The sequence below is a fragment of the Adiantum capillus-veneris genome, chromosome 11, assembly GCF_014529385.1.
Source record: "Adiantum capillus-veneris isolate H3 chromosome 11, ASM1452938v2, whole genome shotgun sequence".
NCBI classification, from domain to species: domain Eukaryota; kingdom Viridiplantae; phylum Streptophyta; class Polypodiopsida; order Polypodiales; family Pteridaceae; genus Adiantum; species Adiantum capillus-veneris.
In genome coordinates, this window is record NC_140941.1 from 106,294,133 (window position 1) to 106,314,835 (window position 20,703).

The window sequence follows — 20,703 nt, forward strand, 5'->3', positions numbered from 1 at the left end:
GACCCAAGACCTCACACACCTTCGAAGATGGTGAGAGCTAGCAGGGTATGAGAGTAGATTGAGAGGAAGAAGGAGTATCTTACGAGAAAGATGTACATCTCCTCACATAATCACTCATATTAGCATAGCTTAGCTTAGTAATTAGCTTGGTAAAGGAGATGAGCATGCATCGAAGCTTGGCTCTTGGTTGGATTTGCATCCACATGCCAAGAGAGTGTTGATGTAGGCTTCTATCTCACAAGCTTGGAGTAGGTGATGAGTTCTCCATTAAAGCTTGGGAAGAGATAGTCTTCTCTTTCTTCACACATGAGCTTGTGTGAGTGTGTGTGTGATAATGCCTTGCAAAAATCAGCCCCCTCTCTCTCTTGGGCGAGCCCTTCCTGCTAAATTGGTCTGGCTTTTGCCTCATTGGACCTCCCCAAGTCAAGCCAATGGGTGTTAAGCAGCATAAGTGATAGCCTTCTGACATGTGTCCCCCTTTCCCCTTTTGTGAGAGCTTTAGGTAATTAAATAATTAAACTAAACTCTCATTGGACCCCTTTGCCTCCTGGCCAATAGGAATCAGGCAAGCCATTGGGCTCCTGAATGCTCATTGGACCCCTTGGGAGACTGCCCAATAGTCTTCTAGGAGACTTAATTCTCATTGGTTTCTTTTATTAAATGTTTTTAAATTAATTAAACTAGATTTACTCTAGCTTAATTCTCATTGGTCCACTTTAAGGGTCTTCCAATAGGAATTGGGCACACCTTGTGGGCATCTGGCCTAGGGAGCTGACATGTGTCCCTAATTCCCTTTGTGTAAAGGGAGCCTCTGTGTGTGTGTGTGTGTGTGTGTGTGTGTGTGTGTGTGTGTGGCTTTCTCTCTCATCCCCTACTAAATGGGCTCACCCCCTCCTTTGTAGGCTTTGAAGAAGACTTTTGTACACACACTAAGCATCCAATTTTCCCTAGGGTTGACCTTTGGACACAACCTTTGAATTTTGGAACCTTAGCCTTTTGGAAGTCTGAATGGGCTGAACCTTAGGGTCTTTTTAGCCCATTGTTGCACATGGTTCTTTTGCAGATGGCCCCCCCTTTTGATCCCTATTTTCCCTCCTTTGGATCCCTACTGTGGCCGGTCTGCTAGCTTAACCAATATTCTAGCTTTTTCTCCCCTGGTACCTCCCCACATTAAATGATCAGTTTAATATGAGAAAATCATTTAGGAGAATTAGATATTGATTATTATGATATCATAAAATCTAAAATCTAACCAACCCAAATGATTTCTCATATTAAACTTATCATTTAATGTGGGAGAATAGATGGGAACAAGGGTTAGAATATAGACATGTGCTTACGAGTCTATCTCAACACAGGGCCAAGGGTAAAGGGGTCCAAATGAGAGATGATTTGTCAAAGAGAAAGGCTAGCCAATGGAGCTTAAAGACCTTAGGATTAGCTTCATTGAAGACCTCCAAAGGTTAGTGTTAAAAGTCCTTTGACCTTAGGTAATCTAGGGCGCCTATGCTTGAGGTGGGAACCCAGTCCAAGCTTGAGGTGCTTGTCGTGCTTGCTGACTAAGGTGCTTGAGGTGCTTAATGACTAAGGTGCTAAAGTGCTCCATGACTAAGGTGCTTGAGGGGGTAAGGTGTTCAAAGTCAATGCATGTTTCTACACAAGGGGGGTGAGCCCTCATTCTAGGGGCTAGAGAGAGAACACACACACCCTCACACAAGGCAAGCTTGGTACCAAGAACGCAAATAGGACACTTGTCAAGCTCCTCCTCATGTTGCCCTCGTAGTGTGCCTAAAGCCTATTGGTTAGCCTCCCATGGGGCGCAATGATCATTTAGTTGAATTAATTAATTGTTTTTGCATTTATCAAGTCCTCTCTCTCAAAGGGGAAAGGGGGACACTTGTCCCAAGACTACCCTAGTTGCTTTATACGCACTAAGCCTGTGATTGGCAAAGCTTGAGGAGGTCCAATCATATGCAAGATAGTGCTAGAAGAGGGGTCGACCAAAGCAAGGAAGGGGGTTGCTGAGGGGGTATACTCTCTCTCTCTCTCTCTCTCTCTCTCTCTCTCTCTCTCTCTCTCATTGTGCGAAGTGCAAAGTGCAATCTCTGTCTCTCTCTCATTGTGCGAAGTGCAAAGTGCAAGAGCTCCATCTCCTTCTCCAAGCTAGTAGGCATCTTCTCCATCTTCATTACTATGCTATTATGTATGCTAGCAAGAAGAGTGATGATAAGAGAGGAACTATTTTTTTCTCCTACGAATGTTTCTTCTTCCTCTTCCCTACCCTCATTCCCCGCTAGCTCTCTCCACATTTGAAGGTGTTTGAGGCCTTGGGACTGAGGCTGGGGATAGTTAATGCTTTTTACAAAGTGTATGTTATGCTCGTGATGCATGAAGCTTTCCATCTTCATTGCATCACGTAGGTCACAAGGAACACAAAGATTTGTACCAAGTCTCTCTTGATGGGAGAACCTATAATACAAAAGCCTATTGGAGGGGGGACCGGCTCCACATAAATTCGATCCTCAACTGTTGTCCAGTTCTCTAAACTCTCTCTCTTGCAAAAGTATTGTTCATGCCAAGTTAATTAAGTACTATGATTATGTTGCTACCATCAATTAAGTTCACCCTCTATGTTCTCAAAGTACTCTCACAAAAATGCTCTCTTTATTCTCCTAATTCAGCTATTGTCAAAGTTCATAGGCCATTTCCATTACACACTACCCTCCCTCAGGCTCCCCCTCCCAGCTCTTTTCTCTCTACATGTATCAGTCCTCTCCTCACGCTACCTGAAGGAGCCCTCACCCCTCCTAAACCTCCCAACCCATACACCTCAGTAGCACCCTCATCATACACATACACACACAGAGACCTTCATAGAAGCGGGGAAAAGCGTCCTCTTCTACGGGGGGGGGGGGGGGGGGGGGGGGGGGGGGGGGGGGAGAGAGAGAGAGAGAGAGAGAGATTGATTGGTTTATCGTCCCACTGAGGTTAGATATGACTTATGGGATCATCACAAAAGCATTACATCGGCTCGTTGCTTCTAAGTGAAGCAATCGGATACATATCAGTGAAGGATTGAGGGTCCAATCGTCAAGGCAAAAAGAAGGAAGAGAGAGAGAGAGAGAGAGAGAGAGAGGTTACTGCACTGCCTCCAAAGAAGCTCAAGAGAGAGAAAACGAGATGCTATTGGCTGAAAGACAGAACCGTGGAACATTCACACCTCCATTTTCCTGTCGGTTTGAAGAACGGTATCTCGTTTGATTCAGGTTTTTTGACATATTTTTTTAAATCATTCATTCATCGAACGTGATAGGGGCAACCTTTTGTTCTTAGGTGAGGAAAAATATCTTTGGCAACACTATACTTATCACAAATACTATGGAATGACACAACGGCGACTTTAACGTATGTTAATTAAGTGACTAATTTGATTTTATCGAACAGGCACAAAGATTAACGTGGGCGCTAATGAATCGGGCAACAGATTATGAGAGTACGTGTAGCAACTATATATGTGGGTGATTTGCAGCGCCTGCAGACCTTGAGGATTGGCGTCCTCATAGATGGAAAGTTTGCATGTTGGCGGCGCAATTGCTCTAATGGGTCTCTAATCCATCAGTAATACAGAATGGGTCCGCTTTGTTTCTGGGGGATCTTGTACATCTTACTTGTGGGTGCTTATAGCCTCCCCCAATCTATACAATTGAGGGTTAAGCCAGATGGGCACTTCAAAATACTGCAGGTAATAATTCTCAGCTTTGAATATGTTTACACTTCTTAATCATGCAGTATATGTGTGTGTGTGTGCGCACACACACACACACACACTCGTGTGAGTAGTGGCCTTCATATTATGCACATCACTAGATTGCAGACATGCATTACGCAAATGGAGCTAGCACCAAATGCAAGGATGTGCTTTCGAAAGAATACGGGAGCTGTAGCGACCTCAATACAACGGCCTTCATTGAGCGTCTTATTGCAGCTGAGAAGCCTGATTTGATAGTTTTTTCAGGTAACGATGGATTAACAATCATGCAGGGCAATGGTTAAACTCAAACAATTAAATTCAAGCTACAGTAATTACTTTCGTATTGCATATTAATTAGGTGATAATATTTTCGGTCAAGACACATCGGATCCTAGAGGCTCCATGAATGCGGCTTTCGCACCTGCGGTAAAGGCTGGAATACCATGGGCAGCAATCTTGGGTAACCATGACCAGGAGTCTTCAATTTCAAGGTTTCAAGTTATGGAACACATTGCAAGCATGGAGCACACACTCTCGCAAGTGTATCCATCGACGAAAAGCATAATTGCAAATGCAGAAGATGTGGATAATATGACGGAGGTGGATGGTTTCGGTAACTACCACTTGAGTGTTAGAGGGGCAATGGGCTCTCCTCTTGAGAACCGGAGTGTTCTCAACCTTTATTTGCTTGACAGTGGGGATTACTCCAAACATCCAAAAGTCCATGGCTATGGGTGGATACAAGAAAGCCAGAAGAAGTGGTTTAAAGAGTTGTCAAGTCAGTTGAAGGTACTAATTTCTCTACTAGTTTTTTTTGTGCTAGAGTAGTGTTTGATTGTTCACTAGCTTCATGTGATTATGTAGGATGATTTCTATAAGGAGCCCATTGCTCACAATTTTACCACACCGCCTGCGCTAGTCTATTTTCATATCCCTCTTGTTGAAGCGCGGCATGTTAAATGCTCTATTACTGGTTCTAAGCAAGAGAGCATTGGATGTGCGCAAGTCAATTCCGGCTTCCTCCAAACGATGAGGGAGGCAGGCAATCCTCACATAGTTTTCAATGGGCACGATCATGTAAATGATTTTTGCGGCGACCTTTCGGAAAATGTCAAGATGTGTTATGGTGGTGGGGTTGGCTATCATGCTTATGGTAAAGCCGGTTGGTCTAGGCGTGCGCGTGTTGTTGATGTATCATTGCATAAGAATAGATCAAGTGAAACAGTAGGAGGGCGCAACAATGCTCCAATGAGGACAATGTCGAAGGCGTCGACTATGCAACATACGGAATGGCGAGAAGTTGATCAGATTGTGACATGGAAGCGGCTCGACGACCAAACCCCGACATCGCTTCCAACAATTGATTATGAGGTGCTTTGGTCGCGGTTGCCTCTCCCATCAAAAAGCCATTATGAAGGCTGGAGCTGGATGTCTGTCATGGCAATGGTGATGATCTACCTGTTGATTTGTTTCATACTTTATTCAAGCAAGTGGCCTTTTGAATGCACTCTTTCCTGGCCTTTTGTGTCTTCTAAGAGGCCGCGCCTGCCTGCATATGGCTCCAATTTCTGCACAACTTACAGCCATTTAAGCTTCTCTGATCAATTGCATCCGAGTTTTAAACAATAAACCTTGGTATACAATTATTTAGTAGATTTTGCCTGTTTATAGAGCGTAATTGTGCCAAGTTGTACAGATTGTGGCCTCTTCTAATGATGTTTGCTGGCAAGTGGATTCTCTCTCTCTCTCTCTCTCTCTCTCTCTCTCTCTCTCTCTCTCTCTCTCTCACACACACACACACACACACACACACACACACACACACACACACACACAGAGCGAGAGATGGATACACATTGTATATGTCAATGCACAGTGTAATACGAGATACGGGGTCGCTACCACTGTTTATTCAGAGACGGCTTTGGACCGTCCTCGAGAGTCATGAGACAGAGATGTGTCGGCCTATATCTACTTGAGTTACACAGACACAGAGATGGTTTACTGAGGAGATTTGGAGAGAGACATTCCCAAAGACAGATTACTGATTTCTTCACACCAATTATTGGACAGATAGAGGAGCAGCCACCACTGCAAAGCTCAACTCATACTCACACCCACGGTACTAGGGAGATCGAGACGCCCACGGCTAAGGAGAGGAGCTTCACAGCATCGACGGAGACTACATCAAAGGATTCGAGCCATACTATCTCGAGATCTAGAGTACAGATGAGGATGGATCCATCACCCGTTGTATCTTTCTCTTGTATTGGGCACCATTGTATCAGTGATCACACATACCCCACATAGTTCCAACTAGTAGCACTTTTAGATTCATTTTAATCTCTTTTTTTTGTACTCAGACACTGTACCAGATTCACAAGTTTGTAACGAATTGGTCTCATAGATCATTTTGGCCTTGTGAAGACGTTAATATATCATTTCATTTCATTTCTCTCTCTCTCTCTCTCTCTCTCTCTCTCTCTCTCTCTCTCTCTCTCTATATATATATATATATATATATATATATATATATATATATATTCACGTCTTGGGTTCAAGACTCATCGGATAGATCTTTGAGGGCTCTTGGGATTGTTCCTACGACGTTTTAATTTCCTTCGCTTCCTCTTCTTATGCTTCTTCTTCTTCTTCTTCTTCTTCTCTCTCTCTCTCTCTCTCTCACACACACACACACACACACACTCTTTTTTTTTTTGTAAATCAATTTGATTTATCTATCTGGGGGAAACCGCAAAGAGAGGAAAACCCACCAAAAAGATGAACTACAAAAGAAGGAACACAAAATTGTTTGGCTGTACAAAATAGCTAAAAGCATTCATAGGAAGCTGGTGTATCTCTGCAGTGATATCACCAACTTCCAAGGTGAACCGTAAAGACTGCCTAAGGGAAAGCTTGAAGAAAGGCAGGGGATTTGCATGAATGCGATGGAACATATAGCCATTACGCCGTCGCCACAGGCTCTAGTAAGCCCAAAATCTGACCCACATGAAGAAGACTGCAGAGTGCTGCAACGCCGGTGAGAAGATACCAAAAGCCCAAAACCATTTATGGAAGACCTTCGTGGGAAAACGGAGCCGCATACACGTCAATACCGGACGAAGGAAATCTCGAGTAATACAACAATCCCACAACAGGTGACAAACATCCTCTTCGGCAGATGAGCAACGGACACAGGATGAAGGGCGGATATGGCGAAAGGTACCCACAGGGAGCACACCAAGTAAACGCCGCCAAAGAAACAAACACTCCTTCAAAGGCAAATGGCTTTCCCATAATGCAGATAGAAGCCTTCTCCACCAAATATGGATTTGTGCATGTGCCAAAGAGCGTTACAATGATTAGCAAGCCATGGTTGAGGCACAAGAAGAGCATATACCCGGCCAGCATAAATATCTTGAAAGGGCATTTCCCGAAGATTCCAGTCAGACATGCGATCACCATCAGCCAAAGGTGAAATGGGCAAAAAATCAACCAACATTTGTTGCAATTCTCTCCAGAACTGGGATAATGCATGCCCAATCCAAAACGGCGAGCGAAAAATGGAAACTCCAAAGTGAAACCGGCCGCATCCACCACATCCTCAATCACTCGAATGCCACGACAAGAGAGCAAATACACCTGGCGAGGCGAGCGGTCAACCAAAGTAAGAGAGAAGGCCCGGCTCCAATGAGGCTCTCCAAGCGAAGTGAATTTCCTTCCCTCCGAGCATTCCACGATAGATGAATCGTAACGTGTTTCCAAGCACAGAGCAAGGTGGAAGCAAGCGGGCATCTAGGAATATGGTCATCCATCTTACCAAACCTCCCAAATAGATGATTGCAAGTGGCCAAATGAGGACGTAACCACATGATGACTCAAGTGTGCAAACATAAGAGTCCAAGGCTGAGATTGATACGTAAGTGTAGGCAATAGCATAGCCTTCCTAGCAAGGACATGCCTACGCAGGTCCAAAATATTCAGACCACCGAAGCGCTTGGGTGTACAAAGTTTTGCCATTGACATCAGAGGCAGGCCTATTTTGTGTGCATGAGTTCGCCACAAATGAGACAAAATGGCCGACATGAGAGAATCAAGACAATGGCGAGGCTAGTGCAACAATGGCAAAAAGAACTGAACATATGTCATGAGGATACTCTGAACGATTCGCAGGTGAGCATGCAGTGGCCAAGTAGAAAGCTTCTAGAAATGTAGTTTAACATTCAAGCGATGCATAACCCAGTCCACTTTTTGCGTGTGAGTGACGTTCCATCCAATTGGATATCCCAAATGCCTGGTGATCACATTTGGAGGAACAGTCTCTCCTGGCCACAACAAAGCATGCCAATCACAAGAACGAAGTGGCAAAAGCTTTGATTTACGAAAGTTGACTTTAAGACCAGCCGCAATCGCAAACAATTCCAAAGCTTCCATAATCACTTGAACATCTCTCTGCTGGTTGAGGGGCATAAACAACGAGTTATCCGCATAAGCCTGCCCAATAAAGGTATGACCTGATGGTAACTGCAAACCATGAAGATGCTCCACAGAGGTCAAGTGATCAAGATACATCAACAAAGCGTGAGTCGCAATAGCATATAGCAAAGCGCTAAGGGGGCAACCTTGTGTCACCAGGAGGTGTATTTTTCCTGTTGCGTTCCGTAAATAAGTACTAGATATTTTTATTTATTTTTATTTTTACTTGTTTTCCCCGGAACCCTTGAAAAGGTGCAAGTGGACATTGCATGGCCAGTGTGAAACGGCTTCGGCCGAATAGGTTTCTCATAGCGGGAGTCTGGGTCGGTCAGTCTGGGACTGGTCGGGCCAGTTAGCACTGAATTCTGATGAGTGTGGAAGCCTGTGTGCGCCAAATGAAATCTGGGCCACTCGGAAAGTCACTTACAACTTTATAAGTCAGTGGGAACTAGAGAATTAACTCAAAAGGGGCAAACTGGACACATGGCGGCTCTTGGTGCAGTTTTCCACTTCCATCAGCAAGAGGGGACGCCCAATTTGAGAGGGGAGGCTGATTTGACTCATAAGTGACCTACAGTGTGTGTGTGAGTAGTGGGTGCAGGTCTACAGCTTTAATGGAAAGCTTGCCTTCTCCTCTGTCTCATGTAGCGCGATGATTTGCTCTCGTGCATCTCTCTCTCCCCTTTGGCACATATGGTAATGCCCCACTAGTTGGGCTACTCAGTTGAACATGTACAGTTCTGGGGATTTATGCGCGTTTGCCAAGGCAAGAGCCTTCTGAACAGGAACCGGATTAGCTAATTGCTAATCCCCCACAGGTACGCACAGTTCCATCGCGAAAGATTGCGAGTTCGGAGAGTTTCTCGCGTGAAAACTCGTCCAATTCACAGGGCAACTGTCCCATTGCGTGCGGGAGCCCTTGGGACACGCGTAGGCATGTTCGCTCCGCTAAAAACGATCCGAAACAGCGAATTACAGCCTGTTGTGTTTTTTTGCAGGTTTAGGGTTTCGCACCTAAACTGCAAGGGAACACCGGGGGAGCCTCGTGAGAGCCTTGGGATGTGTGTACAGGCTTTTGGGCACCCGGCAGTGAAAAACAGGGAATTACACCCTGTGACAGCTCACCAGAAAGCTTCCAGATAGCGAGGGAATCCGTCCTAGACAGGTGCTTTTGACCTACAGGGGTTTTTGCGCCATTATGTTGCCAAAATAAGGTCGAAAACCTGCGTTTTCAGCCCTCGCAAGGTTTGGACAGCTTTGTGAAAGCTTGTGCGAAGTGGTCGTGTCACAAAGTGATGACGTGGCGGACAGCAGAAACCCTAATTTCTGCCAGAAACCCTAAAATTCCTGCAAACCCTAATTTTTGCCAAAAACCCTAAATTCCGGAAATCGCGGAGGCGGATTATTAAATTTTTATATTTTTTTTTAAATTTATTTTTTTGGGAAAATGATGAGCGACGCGAATTTTGCTTTTGCTTTAAAAAAAAAAAAAAAAGAAAAGAGTCTCTAAGAGAGAGAGAGAACTGATGCTTTTGATTTTAAAAGCTTTTGGGGCTCTGCTTTTGGGCATCCCTTGTAACCTTTAAATTAGTGGTGAGGGCCTCACTTCTCAGAGCATCTGGATGCAGAGTCTGAGAGTGAAACCCTAACCGCTCTCTTGTACTTTGATGATTGATTAATACAAAAAGAAATACCGAAAGGGGCGCCAGTCTTTGGGGCCAATATCTCTAGGCACGGAACTCCGCCGGGCCAGTGCAAATCTATTGTGATCTGTGAATTGTTTTGAAGTGGTTATTTGGTGCTGTCGCGGTTGATTCTTGACTTGGAGTGTCCAAGTTTGTTACAGTGGTATCAGAGCACGGCCGATTTCTCTTCTACGGGAAATCCGATCTCCGAATTTTTTTTTTCCGCGGCACCTATGGCTTCAGGCAATGATCAGTCGACTCCCTCTGCATCTGGAGATGCGGGCTGGGATCACAACGAAGATTCAGGCAGAGAGTATGGCCCGCCTTGGCCTACTTAGGAGGAGCGGCGAGAGATAGAGCGTCGCCAGTTGATCAGCGAGGCAACAATGATGATGCTCAATTTTGCCAAGGACCCGAAGATGGCAAAATATATGAACAAGACCTCTTTGGAACAGGTACAGATGGAGTGGCAGAGAACCACAACACCACTCCCGAAACCCGCTCTCAAGAAACCTTCTGCCTCCAAGAAATATACGAAGAAGGAACTGGAGAACGTGGTTGATGCATGGATTGCTCAGCTTTTCGACGTGCAAAAGAAAGGCAAAAAGCACGGCAAAAAGCAGAACAAAGGTACTGACTTCCCGGGATATTTGGGTCGTCAATCGACATTCGACAAAGCAAAGAAACGGAAGAAGCGTGTTCGATTTGAAGGAGTACCCAGTTCTTCTTCTTCTTCTTCTGACAGTTCTTCTAGCTCCTCGGATTAGAGCGAAGAAGACAGAAAAAAGCAAAAAGCGAAGCAAGACACAAAGCTTCGGAACGGGCAAGAAAAAGGCAAAGAAGGCTACATCTCGCCCAAAGACTGACAGTTCTACTGAGGACTCGTCTACAGAAAGCTCAGATTCCGATGACGGAAAGTTTTATGCGAACAAGAAGAATTTTTACAAAGCCAACCAGTATGACTTTCTCGAAGATAAAAGCAAGAAAGTCCGAGAGTTTAAGGAAGGTGGCCACTCGATCATGTTTGATACTTTTGAGGATACTCAGATGCTTCGAAGGCTTTGTCTTTTATACAGCAGTTTGACATCGCTTTCGCGGGAGGACGCTATTCAGAGCACTCCAAGATTCGGAGAGCTGCCTCTTACTTTAAGGGGAATGCCCGTACTTGGTGGTCCACGCTTCTATTAAGCAAGATTGTGCCAGTTACATGGCTGAAATTCAAGAGGCTTTTTATTTCTTCTTGGTTGACTCAAGAGTTTGAGCAAGATATACGAGCTGCTTGGAACCATCTCCGGATGACCAAGAGCGATACAGTGAATTCTTATTGTGAAAGATTCTGGAGCTCTTTTCTACCCGCCTCTTCATTCAAGAAGATCTCATTCAGAGAACAGATTGAGCGGTTTACCTTGGGTCTACCTACAGAGATCCGAGACCACTGCTTGGAACAGAAGTCAGCTTCTATTCAGGAGTTGATGAGTCATGCGAAGCGGGGCTTTGCAATTCACTCTGGCAGTCTGACCTACCCCACAGATGAGGCCATGACACAACGAGCCGAACAGACTTCTGGGAATGAAAGTAGAATGAAAAAGAGCAACCCAGAGAAAAAAAAAAGGATGCACGACCCAAGCTTACTCCTGAGGAGAGAGCTCGCTTCATCAGAGAGGGGAAGTGCTTTGGATGCGGGAAACATGGACATATTTCCGCAAAGTGCCCTGATAAGGCACAGAAAGAACAGAATGATAAAGACGACGACAGGTCTGAGAGTTCGAGAGCAGCTGAGGAATGTGGCAGAAAAGGCAGATAGAAAAGCAGAACTGGTACCACATGGCGTGGGACCTGCACCGAATCTAATGAATGAAAGTACAAACTTTGCCGCTTTCGGGGCAAAGCGAAGGATCAGGAAGCTCTTTTGAAGGAGCCAAGGCCAACTTCTTTTCACTTGGAATTGGCGGCTCGATTTGGAACTACGCCCGACAGACTGACGCCACAGGCGGAGGTAGTTCGACTGGCACCCGGATGGGATGTTGCCATTACACCGAGCATTGGCAAACTTCGTTTGCAATGACAGGGGTGTTCAGGGCACGTGAGTGACGTTCTACTCGGGATCCCTTGGTACCACAAGAACTACGCCGTGGTTGACTACCGGGCCGAGAAAGCGACTTTGATAAATGAAGGGCTTAGAGATTGTACTTGATGAACTTCAGTTTTCTTACTCATTCTTTTGGGAGAACTGAACGATGGATAAAGGTTGAATATGTTTTGACCTGAAGAAAAGAACGCCAAGAGATGTCTACAAGACAGCTTTTCGGACGACTTTTGGGTTATTTGAGTTTTTGGTGATGCCTTTTGGCTTAACCAATGCTCCTGCGACATTTAACCGGATGATGGACAGGATTTTTCGAGAGTACAGGCTATTTGTTGGCACTTTCTTTGACGACATCATTGTTTTCTCGAAGAATGAGGCAGAACACAGAGATCATCTGCTTCAAGTCTTTCAGGCATTACGAGATCACACGTTAGTGATTAATGCAAAGAAAAGTGAATTTTTCCTACTAGAGATACACTTTTTGGGACACATTGTGTCAGCAGCAGGAGTGCGAATGGACCCGGCCAAGATAGAGACTATCCGTGATTGGCCCGATTTGAGGAATGTCCAGGAAGTTGGAAGCTTCTTGGGACTGTGTTCGTACTACAGGCGGTTCATACGAAAGTTTGCAGAGGTTGCTTCCCCTTTGCATATCTTGACACAGAAAGGAGTACCTTTTTCGTGGGGACCCCCAGAGGTGACTGCCTTTCAGACGTTGAAAGAGAAATTGACTACGGGACCTATTTTGACTTTGCTGGACTTGCAGAAGTCATTCGAAGTATATTGTGATGCTTGTGGTCGTAGTCTGGGTGCGGTCTTAATGCAAGAAGGCCATGTCATAGCTTACGAGAGCCGTTTGTTCTCTAGGCCGGAGATGACAGCACAGATTTATGAGAAAGAGCTTTTGGCGGTTATCCATGCTCTTACTCAGTGGCGGCATTACCTACTCGGAGCGGATTTTACTGTCTTTACAGACCATCAGAGTTTGCGCTACTTCTTGTCACAGAAGCAGCTTTCGGAAAAGCAGATGCGGTGGGCGAAAATCTTGTCACAGTTTCACTTCCAGATTGTCCATGTGCAGGGACAGAAGAATGTGGTGGCAGATGCTTTGTCTCGAAAACCGTTGGTTCTGGCTATTTCCGCGATACATCATAGGAGCTTCGAGGATATGGTCGATCAGTGTGCCACAGATACAGATTTTGCAGATATTTTCACATAGATACGGGATGGGGAGACAGTAGCTGGATACTCCCTTCAGGAATGCTACTTGATGAAAAAGACTATGTTGTGCGTTACACAGCCGTTGAGGGAAAAGGTTATGACTGATTGCCACTGTCCACCTTTTACGGGTCACCGTGGCATTGCTACCACCATGAAAGGGGTAGAGAGAGATTTCTTTTGGCGGAGACTAAAGAAGGATGTGGAAGAGTTTGTGCGCAGTTGCTTGGTATGCCAGAAGGTCAAGTTTGACAGGCATAAGGCACAGGGATTGTTACAGCCTTTACCCATACCCACCCGCCCCTGGGAAAATATTGAAATGGATTTCATTTTTTTTTAATCTCCCGAGAATACAGAATGATCACGATGATTTTCCGATTACATGGCACGCCTGAGACGGTTGTCTCCGACAGAGACCCCAGATTTATGAGTTTGTTTTGGAAGGCAATTTGGGCGAACATTGGCACGCGGTTGCAATTCTCGTCATCGTTCCACTTGCAGACTGACGGGCAATCTGAGATTGCCAATTCAGTGATTTTAGATTTATTGAAGTCTTGTATCTCGGATCAGAAGACTCAATGGGAAAAGAACTTACCTTTGGTGGAATTTGCCTACAATAACACGATACACTCTTCGACGGGGAAGATGCCATGTGAGATTGTTGAAACTACTGCGAAGGTTCCATCCTTCCTGAGCACGAAAAATTAGAAATTTGAAGCGGATGAATATTCGCGAGATTTGGATACGGCTTTTGCCAAGGTTCGCGAGACTTTGCAGGAGTCTCAAGAACGACAGAAAAAGGCAGCGGATCGCCATCGTCGCGACTGGAAACTGAAGGAGGATGATTGGGTGCTCTTACTTTTGAGAAGGCACGCCTAAGAAAGAAACAGGGAAAGGAAAGGCTTTTTCCAAAGCTTAGTATGTGATACTACGGACCTTTTCAGATTGCTGACAAGATAAATGATGTCTCCTTCCGATTGAAACTGCCAGATACTTGGAGGATTCACAATGCATTGCATGTGAGTCTCTTGAACCCTGTTAAGGGTGATGTGCCTGATGATGGGGAGCTTGATGAGCAACCCAAAGTGGAAGAAAACGAGGAGATCCTTGTTCCTGAACAGATTTTGGCACATAATGATACGAAGAAGGGTAAAGTCCGAAGGCGGTTCTTGGTTAAGTTCAAGAATTTTCCTGCATTTGATGCGAAGTGGATGGAGGAGGAGGACCTAGCAGATACTCCTCGGATTGTGAAACTTTACCTCGATGTTTTTGTTTAGCATAGTCTACTCCAAACGGAACCCAGAATTCAGCTTGGCCGGAGATCTGGTGCAGTGGGATGCACAAGAGGGGAGTCACTCCACTCCTTTGTCAACAGATGCCTCGCTTTTGATACTAAAGTCACTGATGTCTCTTTGAGCTTCAGGGATACTGAGAGCTGACAGTATTCTGCTGGATGACTTTATGAAATGGAATTCCTGATTATGATACTGATTTGTTCTTGACTTCTTGTGAGTGCAGGAACTGATAGACGAAATGACTGCAGCATTTTGGTCTGATTGATCTCGAATAGACATGGTTGCAATAGGGGTTAGTCAATCGGACATCGATGAGGTCCCGATTGGACCTAGATGTGATTGCTAGCTACATTGCCGATAAATCATGGTCTAAGATCCGAATGAATGTTGAATGTCATGTGATGTCCTGTGATGTCTGGTGATGTCCTGTGATGTCGTGTGATGTGACTGTCGATTTTGTACATGTGCTAGATGTGCGTTCCTAGTACGTAGGTACTAACAATCAGTGTCTGCTAAGACGGTTTATGGCTTTTGTCGGTTTTGCAGGCGTAATCGCGGTCGATTACAATGCTTTCAAGAGGGGGGTATGTCACAAAGTGATGACGTGGCGGACAGCAGAAACCCTAATTTCTGCCAGAAACCCTAAAATTCCTGCAAACCCTAATTTTTGCCAAAAACCCTAAATTCCGGAAATCGCGGAGGCGGATTATTATTATTATTATTATTATTATTATTTTATTTTATTTTTTGGAAAATGATGAGCGATGCGAATTTTGCTTTTGCTTTTTTTTTAAAAAAAAAAGAAAAGAGTCTCTAAGAGAGAGAGAGAACTGATGCTTTTGATTTTAAAAGCTTTTGGGGCTCTGCTTTTGGGCATCCCTTGTAACCTTTAAATTAGTGGTGAGGGCCTCACTTCTCAGAGCATCTGGACGCAGAGTCTGAGAGTGAAACCCTAACCGCTCTCTTGTACTTTGATGATTGATTAATACAAAAAGAAATACCGAAAGGGGGGCCAGTCTTTGGGGCCAATATCTCTAGGCACGGAACTCCACCGGGCCAGTGCAAATCTATTGTGATCTGTGAATTGTTTTGAAGTGGTTATTTGGTGCTGTCGCGGTTGATTCTTGACTTGGAGTGTCCAAGTTTGTTACAGTGTCCAAGTTTGTTACAGGTCGGATCGTCTAACTTAATTTGAATAAAGAAATACCGAAAGGGGCGCCAGTCTTTGGGGCCTACAGGGTGTCGGTCTCGTGTGCGCAGTGACATTCTAGTCGCTGGATGCAACTGTGTTCTCTTCCCTTCTCAGTGCTCTGTGTAAAGTTAACAGGTAATTGAAATAGTACCGCCCTCTACGTTGTACAGGCCGGTTATACCTTGCCTAACCGAGCTTGGTCATGATTCTGTCAATTCCCCTTGCAAGGTCCCCGCAAGGGGAATTGACATACAAGCATACAAGAAATAAACCACATTGGCCAATTTAGGACCAAACCCTAGACACCTCATTGTGGCAGCAATGAAGTCCCATTGCACAGTGTCAAAGGCCTTTTCAATATCAACTTGCGTGACCAACACATCTTGTTGCTGTACTTAGCATACTCCATGCCAATCATAACATTAGCTAAATTGTCCATGATTTGGCGACAAGGGTTTGAAGCCTTATGAAGTCCTATAAACAGTTAGTCCTTAATGCGATGGACCAACATTTTAGCCAATATCTTGTAAACCACCAGCATCAAAGTTATGGGCCGCCAATGAGAGAATTGCTCACAAAGCGCTTGCTTGGGCAACAATTTAAGTAAACCCCCTTTCCATGCTACTGGCAAATCCTGTTTCTCCCATGCCACATTTAATATGAAAAGCAGGGGCTGTTTTAGAGCATCCAAAAAGGAGAGGAAAAATTCGAGAGTAAGTCCATCCCAACCGGAGATCTCCAACGGCCCAATGCAAGCAAGGCACCATGCAATTCAAAATCAGTGAAAGGATGCTCAAGGCATTGTGCATCTTGCGAAGATAGGATCGGACAAAGATAAGAAAGCAACAATTGACGTGCTCGGCAAGCTGACGAAGATGGCTAAGATGGGCAGCAAACACCTGACGATAATGTGAAACCATAACCTCAGCAAGTTCCTGCTTTGAAGAAGTCCAAGCACCCGAGGGAAGCATAACCCGCTTAATTGATTTTGAGACCCTTAAATGATTCAGATGCTTTTAAAAAATTTCTTTGAAGCACAACCTTTATCCATAAAAGCCTGTTGACGTGCACGCGTCTATCATTTAGCAATTTTTTGCTTATCATTTTGCTGAATACACACACTCCATCATTTCAGAGTCAGACAGGGGCCACAAATCAGCCAACTCTTATAGTCGTTGACTAACCCGTTTCGCATCAACGACATTCCCCTGAATGCGTTGCATATACTGCATGCCATAGTCACAAATAACACTTTGTACTGTCGTGATAAAACGATACCATGCAACATCCAAATCAATATGCATGTGAACCAGCAGCGGGCGAATAATATCGGCAATCATGTGTCGAAAAACTTCATGAGTAAGATAGGCATTATTAACATGCAACAAGCGTTTCCTGTGAAGAGGCCGATCACAAAGAGACTGTCCAAAACACAAAGACAGCAAAAGAGGATAATGGTCCGATAGCTACAGGGCATAATCTATTCTCACATTGCATACAAATTCTTCATACTGTTGCCAATTAAGCAAGTACCAACGATCCAGTCGTGCTCTATAAGAAGAATGAGCAGCATGAAGAAAAGGTTAAACCAGAAGCATCGGGATGCAAACAACGCCATATATCAATCATTTGAGCAGAGGCAAAAAGAAGATCCCATTCGTGTTTCTCCGCAAGCAACATATGCGAATTTCTTGTGGTGCTGTCATTTAATTCAGGGGTATTATTGAAATCTCAACAAGGAAATGCATCAGAGGTCCAAGGGTGAGACGAAATTTCTCGCCATAAAGCAGCTCTTTGCCCAGAGGCCTTGTATGCATAAGGTACCTCCAAATTCATGAACTCGACCATTCAACAAACATTGTACAACCATCCACCGGCCATGCGGATCGTTGTATAGCAGAACAGGCTGAAGCTCATGTGGCGAACCAACATCAATAAATCCGAGAAATCTTGCAAGCTAGCGTACGCAATCCAATAGCTGGCAAAATAGGAACATTGATCAGCAAACTCGTGCTGATTATGCTCTTGCAATACAATTATGTCTGCCCTACATGTATGTACATAGTGCCAGGTCAGACGCCATTTGTCAAGGTTACATAACCCACGCACATTGTATGAGATGCATTTAATGTGACTTTGCATTAGGAAGCATATATACAAGAGGCAAGAAACATGGTAATCAAGTGGAGGTGCCCATAGACACGTCCCCATCCACTACATCCATACGAGGAGCCGGCCTGTGAGTCAAAGTAGGAAACGTGTCCACAGGGTTCACAGGCGAGGTGGAGTCTCACCAAGGAGTACATCTTTGTAAGAGTGCATCGCTTTTTCCCATGCATCAATCAATGTGCGATTGTCATTACATGGAAGTTTTTTTGCCTTTCGCAGCAACTCCATTCCCAGGATCAATGAGTTGCGGTGTCTTGTCTTTCCCTTTTTCCACATTCGAAGCCACTTTAGCAGTAGAGACTTCATTCTGTTTAACTTTGTTTGTGGGTTTTCTTGCAGGGATAGAAGTCGATGAAGGAACAACGGAAGGAGGGGGTTGCAGACCGGCTCTGGACATTCAGATTGCATATGGCCAAATTTGCCGCATCGAAAGCAAGAATTCGCAAATGTACCCCATTTAAGTTTAAAGGGGCGCTTGCCTATCCATGGATCTCCTCAATCAACCATAATTCCTTTAGGAGGAAGTTTGTCAGTGTCCAAGAGAATGCAAAACCTGTTTGTATTCGCATCCAATTTTGGGGGACAAATGACCTTACCAAGTTGCATGGCCAACAGCGGCAGCAGGAAATGTCTCCACGTGCGAGGGAAATCAACAATTTTCACCCACACCGGGCATTTGTGACGAATAAGACTGATAATCTTTAGTGAGTGCCCATTGGAGAACATGCGTCATTTGCATATTAAAGAAGAGGGGAGACATCTCAAGCAAAAGATTTCTAGCTTCCATATTTGCGAGCAAAACTTCATAAAATCCACGCGCCCCGAAATAGACACCATGGACATCTTGTCGTTAAGAAGAAAATCAACCCATTGCCCGACATCTTGCGCAGTAGGAATTTTCATTGGGAAAAACAGGATAACTACATTCATAGCATACTGCGCAATTGGGTCCATGAGGAATGCATACCTCAAGAGCAGGCGCATGACCATTCCATGCTTGTCGAGCCTCCTCAAAGTCCTCATACAAGCATGCTTTGATCTCGGAAGCGGCCTTCGAGGTGGGTTCCATTGCTTTCCGACGGTTAAAGACGCACAGAGAGTCGAACATAAATCACAAAGCCTCGCCAAACAAAACCAAATGTCTAGACAACTCCGCAAATAAATGAGGAACCAAAGCTCTGTAAAGACTTCGCACAATAATGCATCCAAAACCACAACACAGGTACATCAACTCAGCACTACCCTTTACACTTTCGAGCTTGACACAATACCAAACCTCTGATCAACCTGATAGCATCACCTGCCAACTGAAAGCAGCCTCACAAACCCTGGCAGACCTGCACAGCAAATTGAAATTGGTTGCACAAGGCAAAACCACAACGCTGAAGACTTTCTTCTACAAGGAAGACGCAAAGAGTTCGAGCAGGTCAAGGCGCTCAGTTAGCACAGGCAGGGGAGTTCGTGCAGGCAGCTCAGGTCGTGAAACTTGTGCAGATACAACTCGCGTAGGCAGAGGAGAAGACCACAGCGACGCGCGCGCACACACTGTCCAGCTCAATGACGAAGGTGACTAGGGTTGCAACAGGTGCTGTGAGCAGAGTCAAAACAGGCCCTTGTGCAGGGCAGAGGAACGCGCAGAGGTTGCTAGGCTCGTGGATAGAGCGCAGGAGCAGAATCGTTACACCCACACAACCGCGCCAAACACACACACAAGCAGACAGGCATACGATATCCTACACACAGACAAACAACCCCCCCCCCCCCCCCCCCCCCCCCCCCCCCCCCCCACACACACACACACACACACACACCATTAAAAGAAATTATAATATTTGATTAATTTATAAATGGAAAACCTCAGTGAGGAAAACCCAAGATCAGATACAAAGGGAAGAACACAAAAGTGTTCCGTAATGTAAAGGCTCTAGAAGTACACATAAGAGAGTTGAAGGATATCAAGGGCAAAATGTGAGGATTGCCTAAATGAAATATTGAAGGAAGGAAAGGGATCCACATCTTGCTGATGGAACATTTGAGAATTGCATTGGCACCACAAAGACCGTAGAGACCAAAATCTGACTCATGTGATGAAGACCGCAAATCAGTGAAGGAAGTTGGGAGAACGCCAAAAGACCAAAACCGTTTGTGGAAAACTGCCAAGGGAAGATATGCGGTCAAGGAAGGCCTTGGTGAAGCGACCCAAAGTAGATGTCTGACAGTCTCATCACACAGGCTAAACATCTAACACAATGAGAGGAGCAGATGTGACATGCACAGAGGAGAGCTCCAACAGGGAGAACTCTTCATCAAGTAGCGCCATAGAAATAGACATTCCTCCAAACGCAAATGGCTCTTCCAAGTTGCAGTAAGAGCCTTTCTTCACCATTGATCAGAATTATGTAGAGACCATAGCGCATTGCAATGGTCAGCCAGCCAAGATTCATGCAGGGGAAAAGCATAAATGTTGCGGGGAGAAATGGCAACAAAAGGTGTAAGGTCCAATCTGACTGTAAGGTGCAGTGGAAGTGAATGTTGAACTTTGCTCAAGATGAGTGCTCCGAACTGTGCTCAAGGGTTCCTTTTACTTACGGAAGGGAGAGCCTTTCGTTCCTCTAGTGAGAGTGCAAATGATCACAAACAAAGTAGAAAAACACTGTGAATGAAGGTGCTGAGACTGAGAGATAGAGAGAGAAGAATACGACACCAGAATGTTGTCAAACCCTCCTCCAAGGGCCCCTCTCTTTATGGCGAGAGAGGTCTATGCTATTGATTGCACAAATCTCTACAGTGGTCTAAATGCAATGGCTGAAAACTGAAAACGCTAGGGACTA

General features: G+C 45.0%; 1 protein-coding gene across 2 annotated transcripts; it reads left to right on the plus strand.

Annotated features, from left to right (window-relative positions):
- Positions 1 to 3,389: 3,389 nt before the first annotated feature.
- Positions 3,390 to 6,208, plus strand: LOC147447786 (putative inactive purple acid phosphatase 29). Of its 2 annotated transcripts, none has more exons than XM_086523504.1 (5): positions 3,390 to 3,742; positions 3,868 to 4,015; positions 4,110 to 4,540; positions 4,616 to 5,197; positions 5,825 to 6,208. In XM_086523504.1, the coding sequence occupies exons 1-5, from the start codon at positions 3,629 to 3,631 to the stop codon at positions 6,059 to 6,061; spliced, it is 1,512 nt and encodes a 503-aa protein (XP_086379630.1). In that variant the 5' UTR covers positions 3,390 to 3,628; the 3' UTR covers positions 6,062 to 6,208. The 2 variants fall into 2 exon arrangements, with proteins under 2 accessions (XP_086379630.1, XP_086379631.1); XM_086523505.1 differs by lacking the exon at positions 5,825 to 6,208 and adding an exon at positions 5,628 to 5,760 and having other exon boundaries at positions 3,392 to 3,742.
- The last annotated feature ends 14,495 nt before the right edge of the window (positions 6,209 to 20,703 follow it).

Bases quoted from the DNA above. Each gene is read 5' to 3' on its own strand.
- LOC147447786 (XM_086523504.1), top strand. From the start codon at position 3,629: ATGGGTCCGCTTTGTTTCTGGGGGATCTTGTACATCTTACTTGTGGGT. The intron at 4,016-4,109 runs GTAACGATGGAT...CATATTAATTAG, and splicing joins TGATTTGATAGTTTTTTCAG to GTGATAATATTTTCGGTCAA. The intron at 4,541-4,615 runs GTACTAATTTCT...GTGATTATGTAG, and splicing joins AGTTGTCAAGTCAGTTGAAG to GATGATTTCTATAAGGAGCC.